The sequence below is a fragment of the Zerene cesonia genome, chromosome 16 (genome assembly GCF_012273895.1).
Source record: "Zerene cesonia ecotype Mississippi chromosome 16, Zerene_cesonia_1.1, whole genome shotgun sequence".
NCBI classification, from domain to species: Eukaryota; Metazoa; Arthropoda; class Insecta; order Lepidoptera; family Pieridae; genus Zerene; species Zerene cesonia.
The window spans coordinates 6,711,960-6,734,330 of record NC_052117.1 but is presented as its reverse complement, the minus strand read 5'-3'; the positions used below and the strand labels follow the sequence as shown (position 1 = coordinate 6,734,330).

At 31.7% G+C, this 22,371-nt stretch overlaps 1 protein-coding gene across 1 annotated transcript in view; it reads right to left on the bottom strand.

The window, feature by feature from the left end:
* Window positions 1-2,541: 2,541 nt before the first annotated feature.
* Window positions 2,542-22,371, bottom strand: part of LOC119832952 (connectin-like) — a 45,382-nt gene continuing 25,552 nt past the window's right edge. Inside the window, exons 2-3 of the mRNA XM_038356785.1 lie at window positions 13,809-14,867; window positions 2,542-4,094 (exon numbers count right to left, since the gene is read on the bottom strand). Of these exons, the coding sequence (XP_038212713.1) occupies window positions 3,664-4,094; window positions 13,809-14,850 (1,473 nt within the window). The 5' untranslated portion in view covers window positions 14,851-14,867 and the 3' untranslated portion in view covers window positions 2,542-3,663. The remainder of the gene's footprint in view (window positions 4,095-13,808; window positions 14,868-22,371) is intronic.

Here is a 22,371-nt window from a genome sequence, read left to right as displayed (position 1 = left end):
CCTAAACGATCCCTCAGCACCTGGTACTTAGTATGGAGTATGTATTATTAATTAGACAATTAGAGCCCTCTCAGAGGCGCATTTACCTAGTTAGCATCTACCACATAAATTACTACGCATTTGCGAAGTTATCTTTGTATATAATCAATCCTTGTACTGATTAAATTAATGTAGGTACTCCTATATAAGGCGACGGTATGTTTTGTGTTAAAATGGTTATAACCGTACTAGTTGCGTGGTTATTATAAAATAAAGACCGATAGATCTTTCTAGGTTACCAAGATTTTTTGTTGTATTTACGTCCAAAAATAAAATAAACTATACAAGTAAGTATTGTAAGTATTTCTGGACATTACCTTACGTTAACGATGAATAAAAACAATATAATATATAACCTACGACACTTTTCGTGCCCTAGCCTACGATAACGACGCTCTTTATTGTAAAATAATAAAAATCGGTTTAGTAGGATTAAACATATTTATTATACCCAACGTCCCAAATAAATTCTCGAATTTTCCACTTCAATAATTAGTAAAGATAAGACTTGTACACATTCGTGTCAAGTATGAACATATAATTCTATAATTAGAAGAAGAAAACGATGAATAATTAAATAATGAATATTTTTTTTTCACAAACAAGTTAAATTCTACAATATAATATTCATAAAATGGTAAATTCCTATAAATTAACGTTCGTTCCAAGCGAAGCGGAATTAAACGACAAACTTTTGCTTTACAATAGTAAAATCGATAGGTAATTTCGATGCTAAGTGACAGCAATTAAAGTTGCTTTTAAAGTTTCAACAGCCGATTTACGTTTGAAAGAAAAACGTGGAAGCGAAATGCAGTTACCAATTATAGCTCTAATAAGCATTTTTAATATATACGTCGCCATTTTAATATATATTGGAACTAACCTCATTACAGTTTGTTAGTATTAAATGCTAGTTTAAGAACTTGAGCTGAAAACTATTTTAGTGTATTTATTGTTAGGAAAATACAGTACCACCAACTTCTCTTTGAAATAGCGAAAAATGAAACTAAAGAAGTTGAATTGTCGTTTCTGACTACTTCAAATGCTTTGTGTTAGCTTTATTTCTAAATTTTAATTGATAAATACGCCGAAAGCTATTAAAAGTGACGCTCGGAATATGATTTTAAAGTTAAATACTATTCTCAAGGCTATTCTGAAGACGGTGACGACAATTTTCATTTTAAAAGATAAGTTCGCACTGTACTTTTTTTATCACAGAGGTTCCTCTTAGTGTAGAAAGCTTTTTTTGCATTTTTTATACATGTGCATTTATAAATGATCTTTTAATTGAATAAAGGATCGACGGATAAAAAATTATATCAACTGTCTGTCAATTTTCTATACATTCAAAGATCAAAGTACGATTTTAACATCACTTCGTAGTTCTGTTGAAAGCTTTTATCTTAAGAAACTGCATGCCTTTCGAACATTCAAAGGAGGCATTAGTTGCATTCCGCAAAGGAAATATGAAATAAGCTCTGTCTTACTGTCATTTATGGAGCTTTTCGTTTGGTTGGCTTTATGGTATCTGTATACTTCAATTAGCATTATTAATTCATACATTATATGTTTATTCTTATGATACCAACTTAAAATAATAACATAATTTAATAACGTTCTGTGATTATGTTAGTCTGTATATGATATAAATATCAATGCAGTAATGAGTAGTCATCAATTCATATAACATCATTATTCATTTGTTTTAGACTAAAAATATTTCAATTCATAATTACATACAGGTAACAACATTTTTTTTCCAAGGATTTTTTAAAGAATATCAACATATTTCAGTATTGACACGGCGCTTAGTTCGAAATTTAAAAAAGACTCGTTATAATTGGAAACAATTAATCAAAAAGGTTTTATATAATTCTGGAAATATTTAGGTGTACACTACGGAGAAGGGACGTGACAAATTCAGAAAATTGTGTATCTGTCGACGGTGCGATGGTGATTGATGGAACTGTCAGAAAAATGGATTATGGATTATCAAGGAATAGGTTACTTGCTTCATTGCAACGTAGCCATACTTCCTGGTATTGAATGTGAAGGTTTTGTTTGGTGTAATTTTATATGTTTAAATTTTCAATAATGAATATATAGTATAAGAGCACTTAATTCTAACATGCTTTATGTGCATGATTTTTAGTACGTTTCTTCACTTATAGGAAATTAAGACGTAAAAATATATTGAAACAAAGAGCAGTTAAAGTAAGTGTAAAAAGAGAAAAATTGATATATATATTATGATATATATATGATATGATATATTTATAATAATATTCAATCCAAGAATCTCCAGTAACGTATTTTTTTTCAAATAAATATAATGCAATAATTTGAGAAACATATGTACGACAGCAAATAAGTGAAGCCGCGCGTATAAGCTAGCATAGAATCGTAACATACTCTATTATATATATATAATTCACTACAGAATACGATACTTAATATATATTTAAATTCATAAAGTGGTATGAAAGAAATGAAACTCAAATCACAAGTAGAAATATTTATTACAACAGAATAAAACGGCTATTAATGACCCTTCGTACAGAGATCAAAACAAATGACTAGATATTTAATTTACAACTATGTACAAACAAAAATCGAAAGATACAAACAGAATTATTAAAACATCACCTGAAAAGTAAACACACCTAAATTCTATTAAATGCTGTAATTTAATAAACATAAAGTATTATATTTAATGCGAAAATCATCCAGCTGGAATAACGGAAAGGAATGTGTTACGCCTAAAATGCCTTAAGAAATACACTACCATTTATGTAATATAAATTCGTGAAATATAATAAACCATTTACGGAATACTTTGAATTGTCATAAACGAGACGATCAAAACAATTTTGATATGCTTTTAAAATATTAGCGTTGTTTTCACTTAACGCGGGACCGTGACAAAACTTTCAGCAATTCATTTAATATTTAACTCCGGTCTCAAGTTATATTGTGCTTTATAAACTTGCTCTACAAAAATGACTGCCAAGTTCGTTGAGCAAAAAGCTATGCTACTTCCTTTGTTTGCAGAAAATAAACTTGTTGATTTATTTGCTGATGAGATGGCTAGAGATGAATGCACTGACGTTTCTATTTACATTTCATTTGGAGATATGTACATCCATTATTATATACTAGAAATTATATTCAGTATGGAATAAAGCTTAATTACTAATATATAATCGATAATCAATTTTCAGGTAAATATAATTAGCAAATAGCCGACGATTTTCAACATATATTTTAATAACTAGTGATATTTACACTTATTTTAAATATAAGTTATATTCAGTGCTTACTTTATTTATATTCTAAATTTATCTTTCGCTCTTCAACAATACACACAATACTGAATCTTAAGACCTAAGCCACTAAGTTTATAATTAAATCACAAAATTGTATTTCCCAAAGTTTGTAAGAAAGCTTAACCCAACCTGTTTTCAGAATTCGCCTCAGAAGAAAACATCTCTAAACTTTTAATACAAAGGCTGAGCCTAATCAACACGTCTTAATTTAAATTTTTACAAGTTCAAAACGAGACTACATATTCAAAAATTTAACATCTAATATCACAAACATTTTTGATTCTTTAATTTTGGTAATTCAGAGTATTATAACCATTATTACTATGATCATTAAATTTGGTAAAATTCTTACGACATTTGAAAATGCCTTTAGCCTAATCTCATTTTGAATTGGATGCCCATATGACTCTTCTATCGATTGCATGATTTCTTTTGGACACGGCAGTTCTTCTAGAGGTAAATCTGTTAACTTAATCGCTTTATTATTCTCATTGTTGACTTTTTCGATAGTATCTTCACTGTTTTTATCGTAGTATTCATAATTGTCATCAGCTAATAAATTAGAATTATCGACGGTTTCTTCAATTTGGTCATTAAGACTCCTATCATTGTTATTGTTATCAGAGAGACAAGTTATCTTTTCTAGGGCATGTCTGAGAGTACTATCCTTTGTTTCATTTCGAAGGGTGTAAATCCAGGACAGACGGCAATTGCAGCTCAGTGGATTACCTGTAAAAAGAAATTTATGTTGTACTAGGTTATACAGGGAGGAAGAGAATTAGCTTTTGTAATTTGCTGTCTCGTGATTTTATTTTGTTAAAAATAATGTCGCTATTGAATTAAATCTTTTTATTTTTCACAATAGGCAGACGTTTGACCATAATCCTAACAAATGGAAAGTGGCTAGGCGGACTATATGGGGACAAGTAGGTAGATTTAGATTGATATAAAAGTATGTGGAATTATTCGTGTTATTCAATTCAGCCAGTCACAAAAAGCAATTTAAAAGGGGAAATGAAATAATTAAAAGGTCTTATTCTGAATATACATTATTCACGTACATAGACTATCAAAAGTTTCGGATATAGTTTAGTTGAAGTGTTTGTTTAATAAATTTTTTATTAACAAACGTTTCATAATCTTTATCTTATATATTGCTGTTTGTGTATGAAATTGCTGCCATTACAAAGAAATTTTTTGACTGTAGACCTTGATGGTACCATCTCCAGCGAAACGACAAATGCAATAATAATCAAAATAAATTATACGAGTACTATAAGTAACAAAATTGATCTGACGAACATGACTACAACTGCGACATAACATTATATCTGCGAGTACATTTTCCCTATAGGAAATTGAGGCCAACAATATTTTGAAATTATTTATTGTACATTCGATTATTCTTATGGAATCTTTGATCAAACAACATGTTAGTTATGAAAGAAAGTAATATGGCATATTTCTTTCATATCTATTATATATTATTCATAAACAAAAAATGTATACATGTAGTTACATAAAGACAGCAATCACAACAATTTTAGTTTTTTTTTTCATGGCAGAGCAAGCAAAGGCGCAGGTGGGCCACCTGATGTTAAATGGTCACCACTACCATAAACTTTGCTATATAACCGCCGACATGCTTTACCCATATTTGGGGGTTGTTTTGGGTCTCCGGACCCCTTATTCACCGTACGAAACGTGATAGCATACTGTAAATATGCCACCACTTCACGCCGGTTTTCTGTGAGGGTGTGGTAACTTCCCCGGTGCGAGCTTGACCCAATTTATGCCGAAGCAGTGCTCGATTCCCACTCCAAAATATATTTAGTAGAAAAACCCGATAAGTCATATAAAGCAGATACTAAGCTACTGGGCTCAAAAATATTTAATTTGTAATATAAAATTTTACTAACTAATAAAAGTTACTAATGCCTTTTACCTATGTATTAATATAAAATATGGTATCGTATTCTATTCCCTTTTTTGTATTTGTGAAAGCAACATTCTTATTATTATTTTGGCATTAATATTGATGGTTATTAATTATTTTCAATAATTGCTTTGGACAACATAGGCGCGTTTCGTTCTAAAATTCATTAACGCTCCACTGGGATTTTTTGATTATACCTTATCATGTTAAAATAATAACGACTAACCTAATATAAACGAAAACCAATTATTATAATATAATAATTTAATATCCAAAACCCAAATAAAAGTAACCGGACACTACAAATAATTGTAGTAGACGAATTATACATAAATGGCCCTTAAATTAAATTGGAATACATTATAAATAACAAGTCAAGTGTGTGTCGGGCCATGCGCAGTTTTACTCGAAAATAAAATTATAGCGCGATGCAACTGACATTTCTATGGAGTTAATCAAAATTTTCGAGTAAAATACAATTGGCCGACTATTACTAGCTTTCTTTTTGTCTTCGCTATAAATAAGTTATATTGCCGTGACTTTTGAATTTCTAACAACAACCGTTTAGAATAGGGAGTGTAGGAAGAAGGTAAAAGGGATAGAAAAATGAGATAGAGAGGGAGGGATAGAAAACCTTTTTTTTTAGCACTTTCTCGCAGCAATATAGACTTACAGACATACGTGGTAAAGCAAAAAGGGTTACTTATGATTTAATATTCATTTTTCAAATAAATTATTATATTCTTCTTGATATCCAAGAAAAATTCATCGGTTAATTAACATCATACAAGTAAATTTAATTTTTAGTTTAATGGCATTGAAATGTTTTGCAAATAAATTTTTTTAAGGAAAAGAAAACATTCTACAATTCCAAATAAACAGATCATAGATATAACAATAAAATCATAGATATATTAAACACATCGAAAACATAGATCAGCGTTTATATTCTCATGTCTACAAGAAGCAACCGAAATAAAATATAACAACTCGTTTGAAGGTAACCGAGGTTGTAACTAGATATTTCTCAGACGCGTTCGGAATAACCTGACCATTACCTAAGCCCCGCTGCGTCAGTGACATATGCCATAGCTTAGTCTTAACAAAAGCCGAGCCATACGATAAATATCACGATGCTCTCGAAAACATCTTCCATTCTTGTATATTTTATATGCGACGAATATATGTGCAATGTGCATTATTCTATAGAAACGAACGATACGGAATGACACGAATTTTGAGCAATCTATATGTTTAATGGGACAAACTTGTGACTAAAAATTCTATCTACGTCATTTTTACGGTCTTGAAAGTCTGACTTTCTTTATGCGTAATAATAATGATATAAACTCATGGGGGCCTAATATGATAATTACTCATACATCTATTTATAATATTTTGTCGTATTATAATATGTTATCCTAGTTTGTTGTTGCTCTGTATACATTTGTCAATTACATTTTGTACAACAAAAGAGAAATAAGAGGACTAAGGATAAAATAGCAACTGAGGAATATGGCAAACATAGAATTCCTAATCTAAATTGCCAATTTTCACTTAAATATTCATAGGTTAAACATTGAATCCATCTTGAAAGAATTGCTGGATCCACTTAAAGTTAATTCATAAAGCAAATTTACAGTTTATTTTAGTGTTTCAACGTTAATGTTGAAAATCATGTAGACATTACTGACTGTAGAAAATAATTGTACATTTATGAAAATGCATTAATATATAAACTTTTATTCTCATACTCCTGATAGATCATTTAAAGCACTTTACAATTGTCAAAATACAATAACAAACAATTTACAAAGCAATCACTTGTTCAATAGAAAAAAAAGTAACAATTCCTTTTAAAACAACCCTTCAGAATTGATCAAGATGGATGTATGTAACAATTATGCGTCAGCACTCGCACCATATAGACTGAGTTAAGAAAAATGTATCCAAAGACCTCACGTACGTTATTCCCATTCTGCTCCAATGTAACACAATGTAGAATTGAACTGACGTTGAAATATTGCATATTGTAAACGATGGAATTATTACCATCCGAGCAAATATTTGTTTTGCTTCGACGTGGCTGTCGGCGCTAGCACGCTCTATAAAATATTTAAATTGCGATCTTGAATTCACGGAGCTATGACTAATTTAGTACTAGTTATGCTATTGACAACTTTGACCTAAAGGAAGTGGAAGATTCAAATCGAAAAACGCTTTGAACAAAGTAGGGTAATGGTTTATAGCTGAGAAAGCAACGTGAATTTGAAAATAGAAGGCGCTTCTTAAAATGGCAATTGTTTTTAACGTTGCTACCACTAACATTCTATTGCTTCGTAATTAATTCGCTCTAGAAAAAGTGTGTTAAGTTTAAGCGTGTAGAAATGTGAAACCGCGTGTTTGTCACATATTTTTGTAGGAACACATCTGTTTTAACGTAATTTTTGACCTCGTGGTCGAGCAGCGCTTGAATATCTTAAAGGTTTTGAGTTTAAATTTTTGCATTCGTCATAATTTTAATGTCATAATGTGTGACGAGTTTCGCTTGCATGTTTAAATGTTAGACAATATTTAAGTCACATTTACCTAAAATTTAATAGAATATAAAAAAAGTTAGTTTACAAGTTTAAATTCGAATTGTAACAGTATGTTCAGCATTTTGGAATAATCGTGGTGCTTACTAGTAGAGTAGTGGTGGCTCAATGGTTAATGAATATATGGAAGATGAAAATGCATGGAATGATGCTTAAGAACCACAGGACAGTTCTTTGGCATCATGGCATATTACGTAGAATTAAAATGTAAAATTGACGTTATTTAGTAACTGATTTGAGTAACTACACTTTAACTATATAGCCCAGCCCATAACCTCGAAACGGTAAAAGAAAGCACGTGTGAAAACCGGCATGTCCAAAACATAAAGAAATTAAAAATCTCACACGTAGCTGCATTGGGATCAAATGATGCTGATGATATAGATATAGCATTTAAGCAATTTATAGTTTAAATAGTGCACTACGATACTTAATACGACCTTTCTCATCTACAATAACTTAATACCACGTAATTACGTTTTAATATCTAAGAACTTATCCATAATAACGAGATTAAGAAATACAAATAATATTTCTTTTTTGCTATTGATATTAAAAATAACCATTTAATCATTATGATAATATAAGCAATACTATCGAAGTGTCGCCAGAAAGCAATATACATAACAAGCTAGGAATATCAAGAGCTTTGTGGCGGTAGAAAAATACACAGTTATTAGTAAAATTACGATGTCAATTGCAATAAGAGAAACCTAACGACATATTTGTATAAACTATTTATTCCTCACCGTCTTGTGTTAGCAATTTACAAAAGCTCTGAATATTAGCGGGTCGTAAATATTTTCATTATTGCGAATTTAAAGAAAGTCTTACTTAAATTATTAAGTATATAAAAATGATTGGTTTTTTGCTCGTTATTTCTAAAAATAGTTCTGCAATATTCATGGCAGGTATGATCGCCTACCAATAGGCAAACCAACACGGTTGTGTTATAAGTGCTACCAGCGCCCATGAGCACTTGCAGAATTACGGTCGTTTTCAGACTTTACGCCTCTGCAAATGGATTGCCGACTTTAAATGGAAAGGGATAAAGCAAGGATTGACGAAGGTAATAAAGGAAAGGACTGGGAATGATAAGGAAAAGGATACAGGGCTCCGGCTCCCCCCATATACAATTTTCGAAATCGATATATGTCTAATTATTATCTGAACAGTAAACAATGTCAGGCCGTAAAAGTTTTCAGTTTTCATAATAACTGTTCAAAAACAGTTAATTCGAAACGAAAATAGAACGTTTAATTTCATATCGAATGTACAACAATTCGGTAGTTCTTTGTAAAAGCCAGTATTGTGATTAAATTTCCCAAAATTGTTGTTTTTGTTTATCTACTGTTGAATTCTCATATTATTCGTTTTGTTATATACGAAATAGTATTAATAGTTACTTGAACAATCCATTCATTAAAATAAATAAATAATAGTTAAAAAAAACTAAAAAATTTTACTAAAACTAAAAAAATAAAACTTTTTATAGAAAACCGAACTAAAAAATAGAAAATAAATTTAAATGAATTTAAATTAAGAAAATAGTGTTAAAAATTTCAATGAATATAAATTAATAATAGTGTGAGTAAAAAAAATTATTTTATTTTAAAAAAAGCGTGAAAAGCACCTTATGCCATCCACCTTCTTCAAGTCATCTCGTCATCAGTCCATCGCGCCGTAGGGCATCCTACACTACGGTTGCCTTAACGTGGTCTCCATTCGAACATACGCCGACTTCATTGACCATCCGTTCTCCTACACACATGGCCACCCCACAGCCACTTCAACGACCTTATTTGCGTGCTATGTCGGTTACTTTAGTTCTATTTTGTTATTGACCACTATTTTTAGTGACCCGATTTTTGTTTTATAGTTTCAAATATGTTAAATAAAGTGTATAACTATGTTTAAATAAAATTAAACCGTTGAAATAAAACGGAGAATTTAACGTGTTTAAAAAATAAACGATGATTGCAAAATGAGGTTGAAAATCGCTAAAAATGTAAATTATTCAAGCATTTTCCCAAGACTGGCAAATATTTTAACGCAGTTGCAAATAAAACTGCAACTTGCATTATTGTTTCATTGAAAAGAGTTTCAAATGCAGAACTAGGTACGTTCTGTTTTCCTTAACAATTAATTCTTCTTTATAGAAAAACAATTGCATTTACGAAGCGTTTCTTAATCCCTGTATCTTCATAGTTTTCAAAAGAATATTAATTAAAAAAATCGGACAATTAATGATTAAAATATTATAATTTTTCCTTTAGGCCTCTGAGCTTATAAATTTTAATATAGGTTTTAAATAACAATAAATTATAAGAACTGATGGCAATGACCTGTACCAAATTTATTTCTTTCTCGAATCTTCCGTAAATAATTCCAACGAAATAATACTGACTGCTAATGATTTTATCTGAATTTATTATCAGAAATGTTTAAAGAATAGAAAAACTTTCATCACGAGATGGGGATTTGCCAAACCGTAGTAACGTTTAGCCTCTCGGCCACCCGTGATCCCGCCTTAGCAATCGAATTTCTTCTATTCTTAAGCTGATGTACGGTAAATCTCGAAACATCTTATGGTTACATGCGTTTCAATTGCAATGGAAATGAAATAAAGAAAACAAGAACATCGTTCATTTCGTTTTCAATTTTACAGAATACGGAGAATTTGGTTTAAGAGAAAATCTGTGGCAGGGCCAGTTCTTTGCATCTACATGAATACTTGAATAAACTGTTTATACTACACTTAATAACTATTAAGTGTGTAGTGCGTGAGTGTGAATGTTAATTAATTTTTAACTTTTACACGCTGTAAATAGATTTCAATTTAATTTAGCAACCCTTTAAACTCATTTGTATTTACGATAATCCGATCGATAAACATAATGTAAAAGCGGTTATCTTGTTATTATGATGGTTTGATGTGAAAATTTAAATTGAAAAGCAGATAAAAAAAACGGGTACAGACCACTTTTCATAATCGCATCCATGTTTAAATTAATGATATTTAATCGTAATTTCGTTCCATAAATTTTTCGCCACACTATTATCAGTTGATTAGCAAAATTCATTGGTGCCCATTTTAAAATCAGCGAATGAATTGATTCTACGTAAAAATGTAACAAAAAGAGTGTAAAAAATAGTTTTGCAAGAGATTTACCTTAAAATCGAATGCAAAAGCATTGCATGCACTCGAAAGTAAGCGAAATTATCTCTAGTATTTCCGTTAAAAAGATAGCTAACGTATTTTAGAACCTGTTTAAATATAAATAGGTTTTATATTTAACTCTCAAAGTAAGCAATAATTATAAATGTTTGAACAACTTACTTTGTAATTATTTAGTAACCTGTGATAGAACTTTGTATTTTAAACGAAAATTATGGTTTAGATTTATGTTTTAACCTTCACAATTATAACCTAGGTAAGATTGGCTACCGTACATTAAACAGTGAAGAAATACTTCTTACGAAAATATTTCAAACTTGTATTCCACATTATTACAATTTATTAAAAAATAACTATTAAAGTAGTGCTAATGTAGTGTTAAAGTAGTATGAAAGTCGTTTAGAACGACAAAACTTTATTATCTAAAAGCCCGTTTTCTATCCATCACCCCTCCCAGTCTATTCCTTCTTTCCAGTCGCCAATCCATTTCTTATGCCTCAACCCCTAAAAAGCGGGCAGCGCATTCGCATAGGCTAATGATCATGGGCGGTAGTGATCGCTTACCATCAAGCTATATATAATAGATTAATAAATATATAAGAAGTTATATGCATAAATCACTACTACAAATGTGTCATATAAATCCGAGATCGCAACAATACACCGTATAGACGGTAACAGTACGGCTCCTGAGGGCATTCCAATAATTAATTAATTAATTCAAATGAATATGAGACTTAGAATGCAGCAATGGTTGTCTTTTGATTTATTGTACATAACAGTGAACGAGCACTTAACAAAATTACACGGAAACGAACGACGGTCAATAACTCCGGGCCAGGGAATTGCTCTGATTTTACCTTCATTGTTTATCTATTAAATTTATTACAAAGGTATTATGTTTTTTATTGATGAATCATACTAATTAATAAATGTTTATTGTATGATATTTGAAATGGTAGGTACATAAACTTGGTGAATTTTTGTTGTTGGAGTTAGCCACACTCTGTCATGAATTTGGTCAGTACGATCCGGGGAAGGTACCACAACTTCATTAATCAGCGTAATATATTAGCATGCGATTGCTACTATGTTTTTCGTTTGTTGAGCGGGGGGAGGAGCGGGGGTGGAGCGAGGGAGCGGAGGAGCCGGAATGCATAGGTATCAAATATAATGAATAGATATCCAGTACACGTTGTCACAACGAAAATATGCCAGCCGTAACAAAGCAAAACGCACAAAACACAAACCACAGTTTTATTTTCAATACCGAGAATAAAACAAACCGAAATCCCACTCATGAATAATATAAAACAAAAGTCTATACGAGCTTACAAAATGGCGCTATAAAGTACCTAATAAACAAGCGGGAATGTTTGCAAATAAAATGGCATTCCTCGATGGAAACGGGCGAATTTATCGTTGCCCTTTCAAAATATAGGTACAATTCAGTGAGAAGACGCTTGATTTACGCATTTCAGCTATAATGTGACGAATAAAAGCATTATACGAGTATCAAGATGTCTCTTGGAATATTCTTAGGGTTTATGTAATACGCGGTAACGTTCGATCATTCTGATTAAAGAAAAGCGCCAAGCGCGATTGGCAGATGCGACCGTTTTACGTCTTTTTGCGTTTTATCACCGTACATTTTTATTAGTTTTTTATTAGATACTTTATTTCTTGTTTTTAGGCACAGCCTGGTGATATTTTGTAAATGTAATGGTTGTTTGTCATGCGTTAGAGAAATGTGTTAGCGTTGGATGTAAAGACGTATCTACAAAAGAAAGAAAAGCAATAAAGTTAATAATTTGAGTATATTCATTCAAGTGTTCATTTTATCTTGGGTCTCTCTTTAATTCATACTAGCTGTTCGCCCTGGCTTTGCTCGGGTGCATATATAGCCCATGTCACTCAGTAAAGTTGCAGCTTTCGAATGGTGAAAGAATTTTTAAAATCGGTCCACTTGTTTTTGAGTTTATCCATTACAAACAACCAAACAAAAATACACATTCTTCCTCTTTACAATATTTGTGTAGATATAATTGTGAGTTAGGTGCATTCAAAGAGATACAATGTATGGCATCTCAGTAACTAATATGTCAACGCACATTCCAAACTAATAGAATTAGGTACTTATTTACTATTAATGGCAAACAATAATGGATTTACGTATTGTTATTATACCGTAAACTCTGTTCATATTCGGAAGGTAAATAAAGTTAAATCTATATTGATGTTTTAAACAAAACATACACGGATTATTCATAATATAAATATTTCAATGAAAACAAAAAAAAAACGTGAGCCAAGTTGGATTTTAAGCGATTGCATGTTGAAATTTGCAAGTAAACTAATTTGCTAACTAACCTAACTTTGCTTAAGGAAAGGTTGCTAGCGTTCCACATTTCTTGCACCTTTGGAGAAAGGCTTTTTAATTAGATCTAAAAGTTGGTTTTACATCAATTTATAAGTTAATACATTTAATATAATCATTTAATTCAATATTGTATGGTATCGTGTTATTAAATCGTTTTATTATAGCATTACTTTGATTCAATTTAAACCAGTCAAAAATAAAGATTATGTTTTAAAGGAAATTGGTGTGGTAATGTGATGCGTATAATTGATTCGAAAATTAGTTTTTAAACCGTATTTAGTATACTTACAGACATTTATTATTACCTTGATATTAAAATAGTGCATTTCACAAGAATAAATATAATACGTACCATCCAAGTAAACAACTGAAGACAGTAACTTATCATTTTCAACTACAGGCCTGATAGTTTCGTACGATATCGTAGTCAACAGATTATCTCTCAAATCCAGCACGATAAGACTCCTTATATCCTCGAGGATATCCTCGTAGAACGACGTCAATTTGTTACCAGAGAGTGTCAACTTTCTTAACTGAATCAGTCCCCCAAAGGCTCTTTCCGATATATATTCGATCGCATTATTGTCCAGCATCAATTCCTTCAAACCCCACAACTCGCTGAATGCCAAGTTACCAATCATTGTCAGTTTGTTGTTCCTTAAATTTAATCTGGATAAATTCTCGAGCCCCTCCAACATTTCTTTAGTAACAACTGATATGTAGTTCACGTCAAGGCGTAGCTCGATTAGATTATTTAAGTGCTTGAAACAGCCTTCGTGCAGTAGACTTAAATTATTGTTCGATAAATGTAGAACGTGTAAATTAGGAAGGTTGAAAAACACATCTCGCTTCAATTCCGATATGAGATTGTCGTCTAAGCTGAGATTCGATAGCATCATCAGCTGTGAAAACGAATGCTTGTCCAAATTTGTTATTTTGTTAGACTTCAAAACAATCTGTCTCACTGTTGAGGAATTTGTGAAAGCGTAAGGAGGAATCCGCTTAATCGTACCGAATTGAATCGATAGGTATTTTAGTTTATCCAGTCTGACTATAGCCTTCGCTGGTATAAAAGTTAACGCGTCATCGGTCCGCACGTTGAACATTAGGTGCTCTATTTCAGATTGTGAGGAAAAACTGGGCCAAATTGCATCATCTTCCGTTAAACCGCCGCTGAATATCCAACAGTCGGCCCTGGTCGCCAATTTGAGTTTATTACTATCGCAGTAGCAGTGCACTTTTGATCTACGGTCGACGATGTCACATACGTTAATGAAAATTGGCATTTGGTAATAACGTCGGTCTATTTTGGGCTTCGTGTCGTTTTTGCTTTCTGTCGGCTTCACGGTCAATAAGGAAGCGATGATAATTAAATATTTTGTCATTTGCTCCATTATACACGTGCCACAATCTGTAACAAAAAAAAAACAGATTTAAAACATGATTTAATCGTTAAATGAATTGTTTTAATGAGAACACTGGTTTTCTAATAACGTCGAAAGTTTTTCCAACTTATATGCAGTGCAGTGAGTATGGTCGCACTTTACTGCAGAGTGTTACATGCCGGCTTTAATGCGCCTTTTTATGTTCGACGAAAAGCCTGCATAGTTGAATTTCTAAGTAGCATAAATGTTACGTATTTTTTGCTACACATATTTAAATTTATTCAATGTAGTCATAGTCTCCGCGTATGGTGTTCGAGTGAGTTGCATAAACAAGTTCCCTCCACGAGGTACTTCCATTAATATGTAATTACGTACTCAATCCTTGCGTGTTCCATGGTATTTACTTTATTAAACATTAGGGTCGTTAAAGAGGGACAGGTGCGAAATAATTACAAAATAAGCGAAGGTCATATTTGTAATTTATGAGGACTCCATTAATATTCATCACGTCGCATTGCCGATGTTTGAATGAATATTCACTACATGTTTGTTAATCATCATCAACAGGTATTAACCTAATTAAGCTGTTCCGACCAATTTGCGTTATTTCGTGACAAAATCATATATTTCACAGTCGGATTTAGGGATTTTAAAGCGAAGTCGGCGCTGGGAAGTTTGGTAGCGGATTAAAAGTTCGCACGGGATTTGCATTGTTAAAACTACATTTTAACTGAGGAAAAATGTTCACGAGTATTTATGGTGGTACATCGCGTTTTCCGCGGTTGCCAGTGCCTGCGAACCGTACGGTCGAGTGTAACAAGCTAAATTATAAGAGCTTACGGTACGAGAAACAGGTATGAGTAACTTAAATAACTGACGTTTTAAATTGACATTTGTGCACGTGACATTCGTTGTTACAGATAACGACCTGCATTGAATTATTAATGCGATTATTGCGTTGAATTCATTCCAATAGCTGCGATTATAAATGCGCAAGAAACTTTGTCTGTTTGTCTGTCTCTTCCTCACACCCAAACCACTTAATTGAATGAATGAATACAGACATAGTTTGTGACTCAGGAAAAGACATATGAGAGAATAGTTTTTACCGAATCGAAATCGAAAAGAAAAGTTTTAACTAATGAATTCTACAGGAACTGGATCTTATATCCCGGGACTATCATACCTGTGCTGAAGGAGTCTTTCATACGTCTGTTTTTACCATTATCTGTAGCATAAGAAGTTTTCTAATTATACATGTATTACTGCAATTTATGTTGATAAAAATTAATCTGATATCCAACGACATACTGACCATTTTATTTGTAGACATCATTACAAGAAATATTTACTAAGTACCCTAAAACAGTATACTAAGTACTCATAAAAGCTCATAAAATATTTAAAGATAGACGACGTGAAAAGAAACCTGCTTCGTAGGTGAAAAAACAAACACAATACATTCGACGTTCTTGCTACCAGCCAACACAGTAAAATCATATTTTTACAACATAAAACTAAATTTAAAATGTTATTCAGTAGGTACAAAGAGGTAAGGATTCTCTCTTAGACGATTTATTCCAAACAAAGCGAACTGAACGCCATTAAAAAGCAAAGCAATATTTCTTCTCTTGCCTTTAAAGCAACGTTGAAGTTTTATTTCAGTTCTTTCTCGTTATTTCTCGGCCTTTCATGGAGAAAATTAGATGGCAATGCCAACACATTTTTAAATATTATATCATAAAATATGTAACTGTCTCACTTCTTAGCCAGCAACGTAGTATAAGCAATGTGATCACGTTTCAAAAGATAAACGAGGCAACTCAGCACTTAATAGTTAATATCACTAAACCTCCCCCCTTCTAGTGTAATATTTTACACATAAAACATGTAACGTCACGCCCCACTTCAAACCGAAACATTTATTCATATAAATATACCTTTTTAGAGCATGTGCTTCATACATTACATAAATTATGTAACAATGGATTTAAATTAATACTCATTCTGAGATTCAAGAATTCAAAATTCGGCCAAAGATAGAAATACGTATTATTCATTTTCGACAGAAAAATATACGATATACAATAAAACGAAAAAGTGCAGAGTACATGGATCGTATAATCATATATATTATCATACAAGAACAATTATATTAAGAATAAAATACACTTAAAATGAAACAGAACAAAGTCACACGGAGCGGCCATGTTTTGCCAGTCATGTGTGGACGGGGCCTTAGACATAATCCGACACAACTCTATACTCTACTGAGGAAATCTACGCGTACATACTATACAAGAACTAGCCTGCAGACGTCCGATATTTGGAAATTCTTAAATAAACATGTACATTTGTTATTGTTTTAAAACCTATACAATAAATCAAGGATAATGCAGCTTCCAATTGTGAAAGAATATTTGAAATGGATTAAATAATTCTTGATTTTATCCATTCTAAGTAATGTGTTCATTGAATTCAAAAGAAAATTTTTAGTTATCGTTTTTAGCAATAATAAGATCATTCGTATCAAGCATAATATTATAGTACAATGGGCGGCTTACCATTGTAAAGCGATCTCTACCCAAGATAAGACGTTAGGCACAGTTTTGTGTGTGTGTTAGTTTTTCCACCACATGATGTTACATAAAGCTATTTCTATTACAATAGATAAATCGAATGTACTTTATCGCAATGCATGTGGAACGCGGCTGAGACCCGTTAGAATGTGAAGGTCGAATTACGACAAGGGGCGATCCGAGTATTTATTAATGGGAACAAAAGAGCGACATCTGGTAAACAACATAACAAGTCAAGGCTAAAGACAAATCAAGTGTTTATTATCGAACACACCTCATTGCCATAACGTTAAAAAATTCATCACGTATTCCACGGAGCAATTAATTTTGCGCCATTTCGGTTTAAAAGTAAATAATTTATTCAGCAAATGGATCGCACGGTTGATCCTACGTTAAACAAATTTATTAGGACGCTTTGTGAATGATAAAAGCTGTAAAAGTTTATGTCTATTAAAAGTAGGGCTACAATTTAGGTCACTAATTGGGCACAATGAGATCTTCAAAGCATTTTATTTTAATGACTATTATTTTATTAGAAAAATCTCAGCCTGAACATTGTTTTAACTCGAAGAATATTAATTATTCATTCTTAATACAATGCCTCCAATTTAACTATAGTTATTAAAACTTATATTTTTTTTCAATAACTACAGTGTCGGTAATTATTGTCTTATAGGAATATGTTTCAATTGTTATTTCCTAGGTAAAAAGCAAAATTAAAATGTTATTATTGAAATAATATAATTCTCAAACCCAGCTATTATCATAAATGCGATAATAACTGTCTATTTGTAATAATTTGTTGTAGTCTGTCTATCTGTATGTCCGTCTGTCTCTTCTTGACGACTATAACGACTACAGGAACGAAGCCGCGGGCGGTAAGCTAGCTAACTCTAAGTTTACACTTCAGAATTATTATATAACAAACCATATAGAGAGGGTTGAATTAAGAACCTGTTATTATGTAATATAGTTAAAGTCCCACTGAACTTATTATAGATTGGAACGCTCTTTTAACAGTTGCTATTTTTATAAACGATTGATAACTATAATTTATATAAGTAATGCATTATGTTTTATTAATAAATATAATATGCAATATAAGTCGATATTTTGAAGTAAAGAAAAATAACAAACTGCATCTATAAATTGTTCTCAAAACTTATATCACGATAGCGTCTTGCTGCTTGATTTACGTCTCCGAATAGGTACTAACTTTTGAAGTTTTATATCAGTTGTAGTATAGTTTATTTCTTTTTAAATACCTCTTAAGCATAATACAGGTAAAAAACACAATTTAAAATCAAGCACAGTAAACTATTTTCCACAGTATATTGATCGGTGCATTAAACTCTCCATCATAATTTTAGTTTCGATAAGATATTTTACGTCAAAGAACGTGCCTGCTTTTAAACAAAATTCACTTAGACATAAGAACAGGGACGGGTTAAAACAGCAAGAAAATATATTGATGGTTTTGGTAGCGTAAGACCTTTTATTAATATATGTAATAATATCAGTTAATATTGTCCTCTCAATTTTTGTTTAGGTATATGATATTTTACAAGTAATAATAAATCTAGAAATACATGAAAAATTACAAAAAGCAAAGTCCCGACTTATACGCGTGATAGTTTCCCAGTAAATTATACCACAAAGTATATAGATTGTGGGATAGTACATAGCTTGCTTTGTTAACAGAGTGTACTGAAAAACATGAGATATTTAAAATAAATTAACACACTCAATATCAACATTCCAGATTTAAAGGTATGATGTTAAAATTTAGTTACTGTCTGCATAAATTCATAACATCAAATGTAACCTACAAGAGACACATTAAATTTCAAAATGATAAATAATTATAAACCATTATATCACTCTAGGTCAAGTTTAGAAGTTTGAAGCCCCAAAATATGGGTAACATCTTAGTGCCTCAAATTTCGCCGTGGCCCTATAAGAATGGAGTCAGCACCAAATGTATGAACGAGGCTATAACTTGTTGGAACATAACATGCGGTTATTGTGTTATGGAACAAGTGCTTTGATAAAATACGATGTGAAATTTTATTGCGAGTACGCGATAAGTGGGTTTGTATTACATTTAGTTGGTAGATGAGACTTGTATCGAGAGAATTTTATAGAAGCCTCTTAAATTAATATATCTTTTATCCAATCTTTTAACCATTTCGTACACATTATTGTGGTGAATATAAGAATTTATGTATTCCAAATTATTTTTGAAGATCCAGAAAATAATCTGATATAATATGTAATTTCGGAAGTTCTTAACTATCTTTTTCACCCATAGCCTTAAGTTAAGCACATTACTAAAATAGATTCTCTGCTACATTTCACTCTATAAAGCTTTTACGTTTAACATATCAAAAATAATAAAGACGTACTGAATAAGAGGTTTTACCCCCGACCACGCAGATTTTAGCGGGAAAACATTGCTCAACATACATTTTTGTTACCTTCCCCATTCATAAAAAGCTCTCACCAAATGGACGTACAAGTAAATAGGCACAAAATAGTTCGGACGTGGGTAACTAGGCTGAATCAATTAACCTACTGCGGCAATTCCTATTCACACTACATGCGAATTTTGCTACCAAAATAGAGGTGTATTTGCAGCAAATGACGTTGAATAAGGACCAGCTTAATGTTAACTTGGTAAATGTTTAGGAAATGTGGTAGATAAATAGTCTGTTTCGTCTCTTGCTTTGCTGTTAAACATAATAATTACGTTAATATAATATACATATTTTACATTTAAAACATAAAATGCAAATAGACATAGGCATAGACAATATATGATTAATTTTCTAGGAAAACTAAGGGAATATAAACAATTTTCGGTAAATTTGATGTTAAACTGATCATGGGCGACAGTATCGCAATGACAAATAATGAATCTTTCAATAAAAGAATGTCGTAAGATATTTTATGAATTTTTATTACGACCTCCATACTCATTGCCACTTTTATATCAGCAATCATTAAATACAGAACTATTTGCCCATTTCATTTGCATTACAAATTAGGAAACAAAACGGTTGAATAATAAGAAACTGTTACATAATATAACAATTACCATACGCTTAAACGTGTTCAGACTTCAGAATATACTTCGGTTCTTATCAGCACAACTATCTCAGCATAATAACATTATCATTATGAGAACACGAAAACAGTTTGTATTTTTATTTGTCTATTGAATGTCGGAGTCGAGCACGCTTCGGCATGAACTGGGACAGCTCGAACCGGGTAAGGTACCACACCTCACAGAAGAGGGGCGTGAAATAGAATCATGCCTTTGTGCTTCTTTTATACCATAAGTTCAAAAATCTCTCTTTGATGACCTAGTTTTTTCTTCAGAACAAAACTATTTCAGAGAGAGGGAGATAGAAATAACTAATTTAGAGTTTATTTTTGTATCATAATTCGAAAGAAAAACATTTGGTTGGTTGGTACTCGGTTCTAAAATTTATGACAAATTTTTTACTCTTTAAGCTTCTACGATATTTTATTGGAAAGAATTCACAAATTTCACCTTAAACGCTGTTTGAAGGAAAGTGCAACTAGCATTTAATTTAAAGGAAAGTACAAATTGTTCATCTGGAAATAGTCGAAGTATTGAATTTTTATCGATAAAGAAACATTTCATTCTACCTTTTTTTAATTAAATATTATTAAGTAACTTTAATTGATAAACAATTAACTTCATTTAGTTCAAAGGGAAAATATAGTATTAAAACATAACAAACCCTCTCACACTACACTTATATTATTTTCAATATTTTTCATAAAAAATATTCTTATGCCTTTTAAATTAGCCCCGGAGCCCGTTGACCTTAAATTAAAAACGATAAAAAGTTTCATATGTACAAAGGCCATACCTTCCATGTGACGACGGACGTGAATATTTAATATAGACCCCATAGCAATTGACCTTTATAAGGTATGGGCGAAAGGTCAGTTACGATTAAGTGCACACGGTGTTATGCATTATGGCTGAACGTAAAATATCGACAAATTTTTTGTACGGAAAAGATTGGATAAAGTTAAAAATATTGTATGATCATCATCATCATCATCATCAGCCCATACACGTTCCCACTGCTGGGACACAGCCCTCCTATGAGGGTTCAGGCCATAATCCACCACGCTGGCCAAGTGCGGGTTGGCAGATGTCACATGTCGTCGAACTTTTAGTTCTTGGACATGCTGGTTTCCTCACGATGTTTTCCTTCACCGTTTAAGCATTGGTGATGTTATCCACATGCGCAGATAAATTGAAAAATCAATTTATTTCCTGCTCGCTCGCCCGGTCTCGAACCCCGACTTATCGATTTTGAAGTCCGAGGTTCTCACCACTGAGCCACCACTCCTTTTTTATGATATAAATTGTATGATATTTATATTTATCAAAAAAAACTTATAAAAGTGGGTGAACATAAACTGTTTTGGGTATGCCTAACATACTTAAATACTTTCTACACTATGACTAGCGGTCCCGCTCAAAAAAGTTTATATCTACTATTTTTTTAGATTTTTTACGCTTTCGCTTACTATAACGCTTCGCACATAGTACATATTAGATAGCCATAGCACGCAGGGATCATGAAAATATTCTTCAACGGTAAAATAATTTGTTTGTTGTACAGTAGTTGCTAAGATAAGCGCGTTCTAACAAAGATATTATATCATCATCAGCCTTTTTGTAAGCACTGCGGAAATGAAACCATATCTTTTATTAAAACAAATGGTACCTATTATTTTGTGTTTCTATTGGCTCAAAAAATAATTTAAAGAATTCAGTAATATTTACAGGAGTCACAATACATTAAAAATAATAGTAAATGTGCCAAAATCCATGTCATTAGAAGAGTATATGTATTTTTCTGAACAATGCAAAATAAAATGAAACACCATGAAAAACACCGCA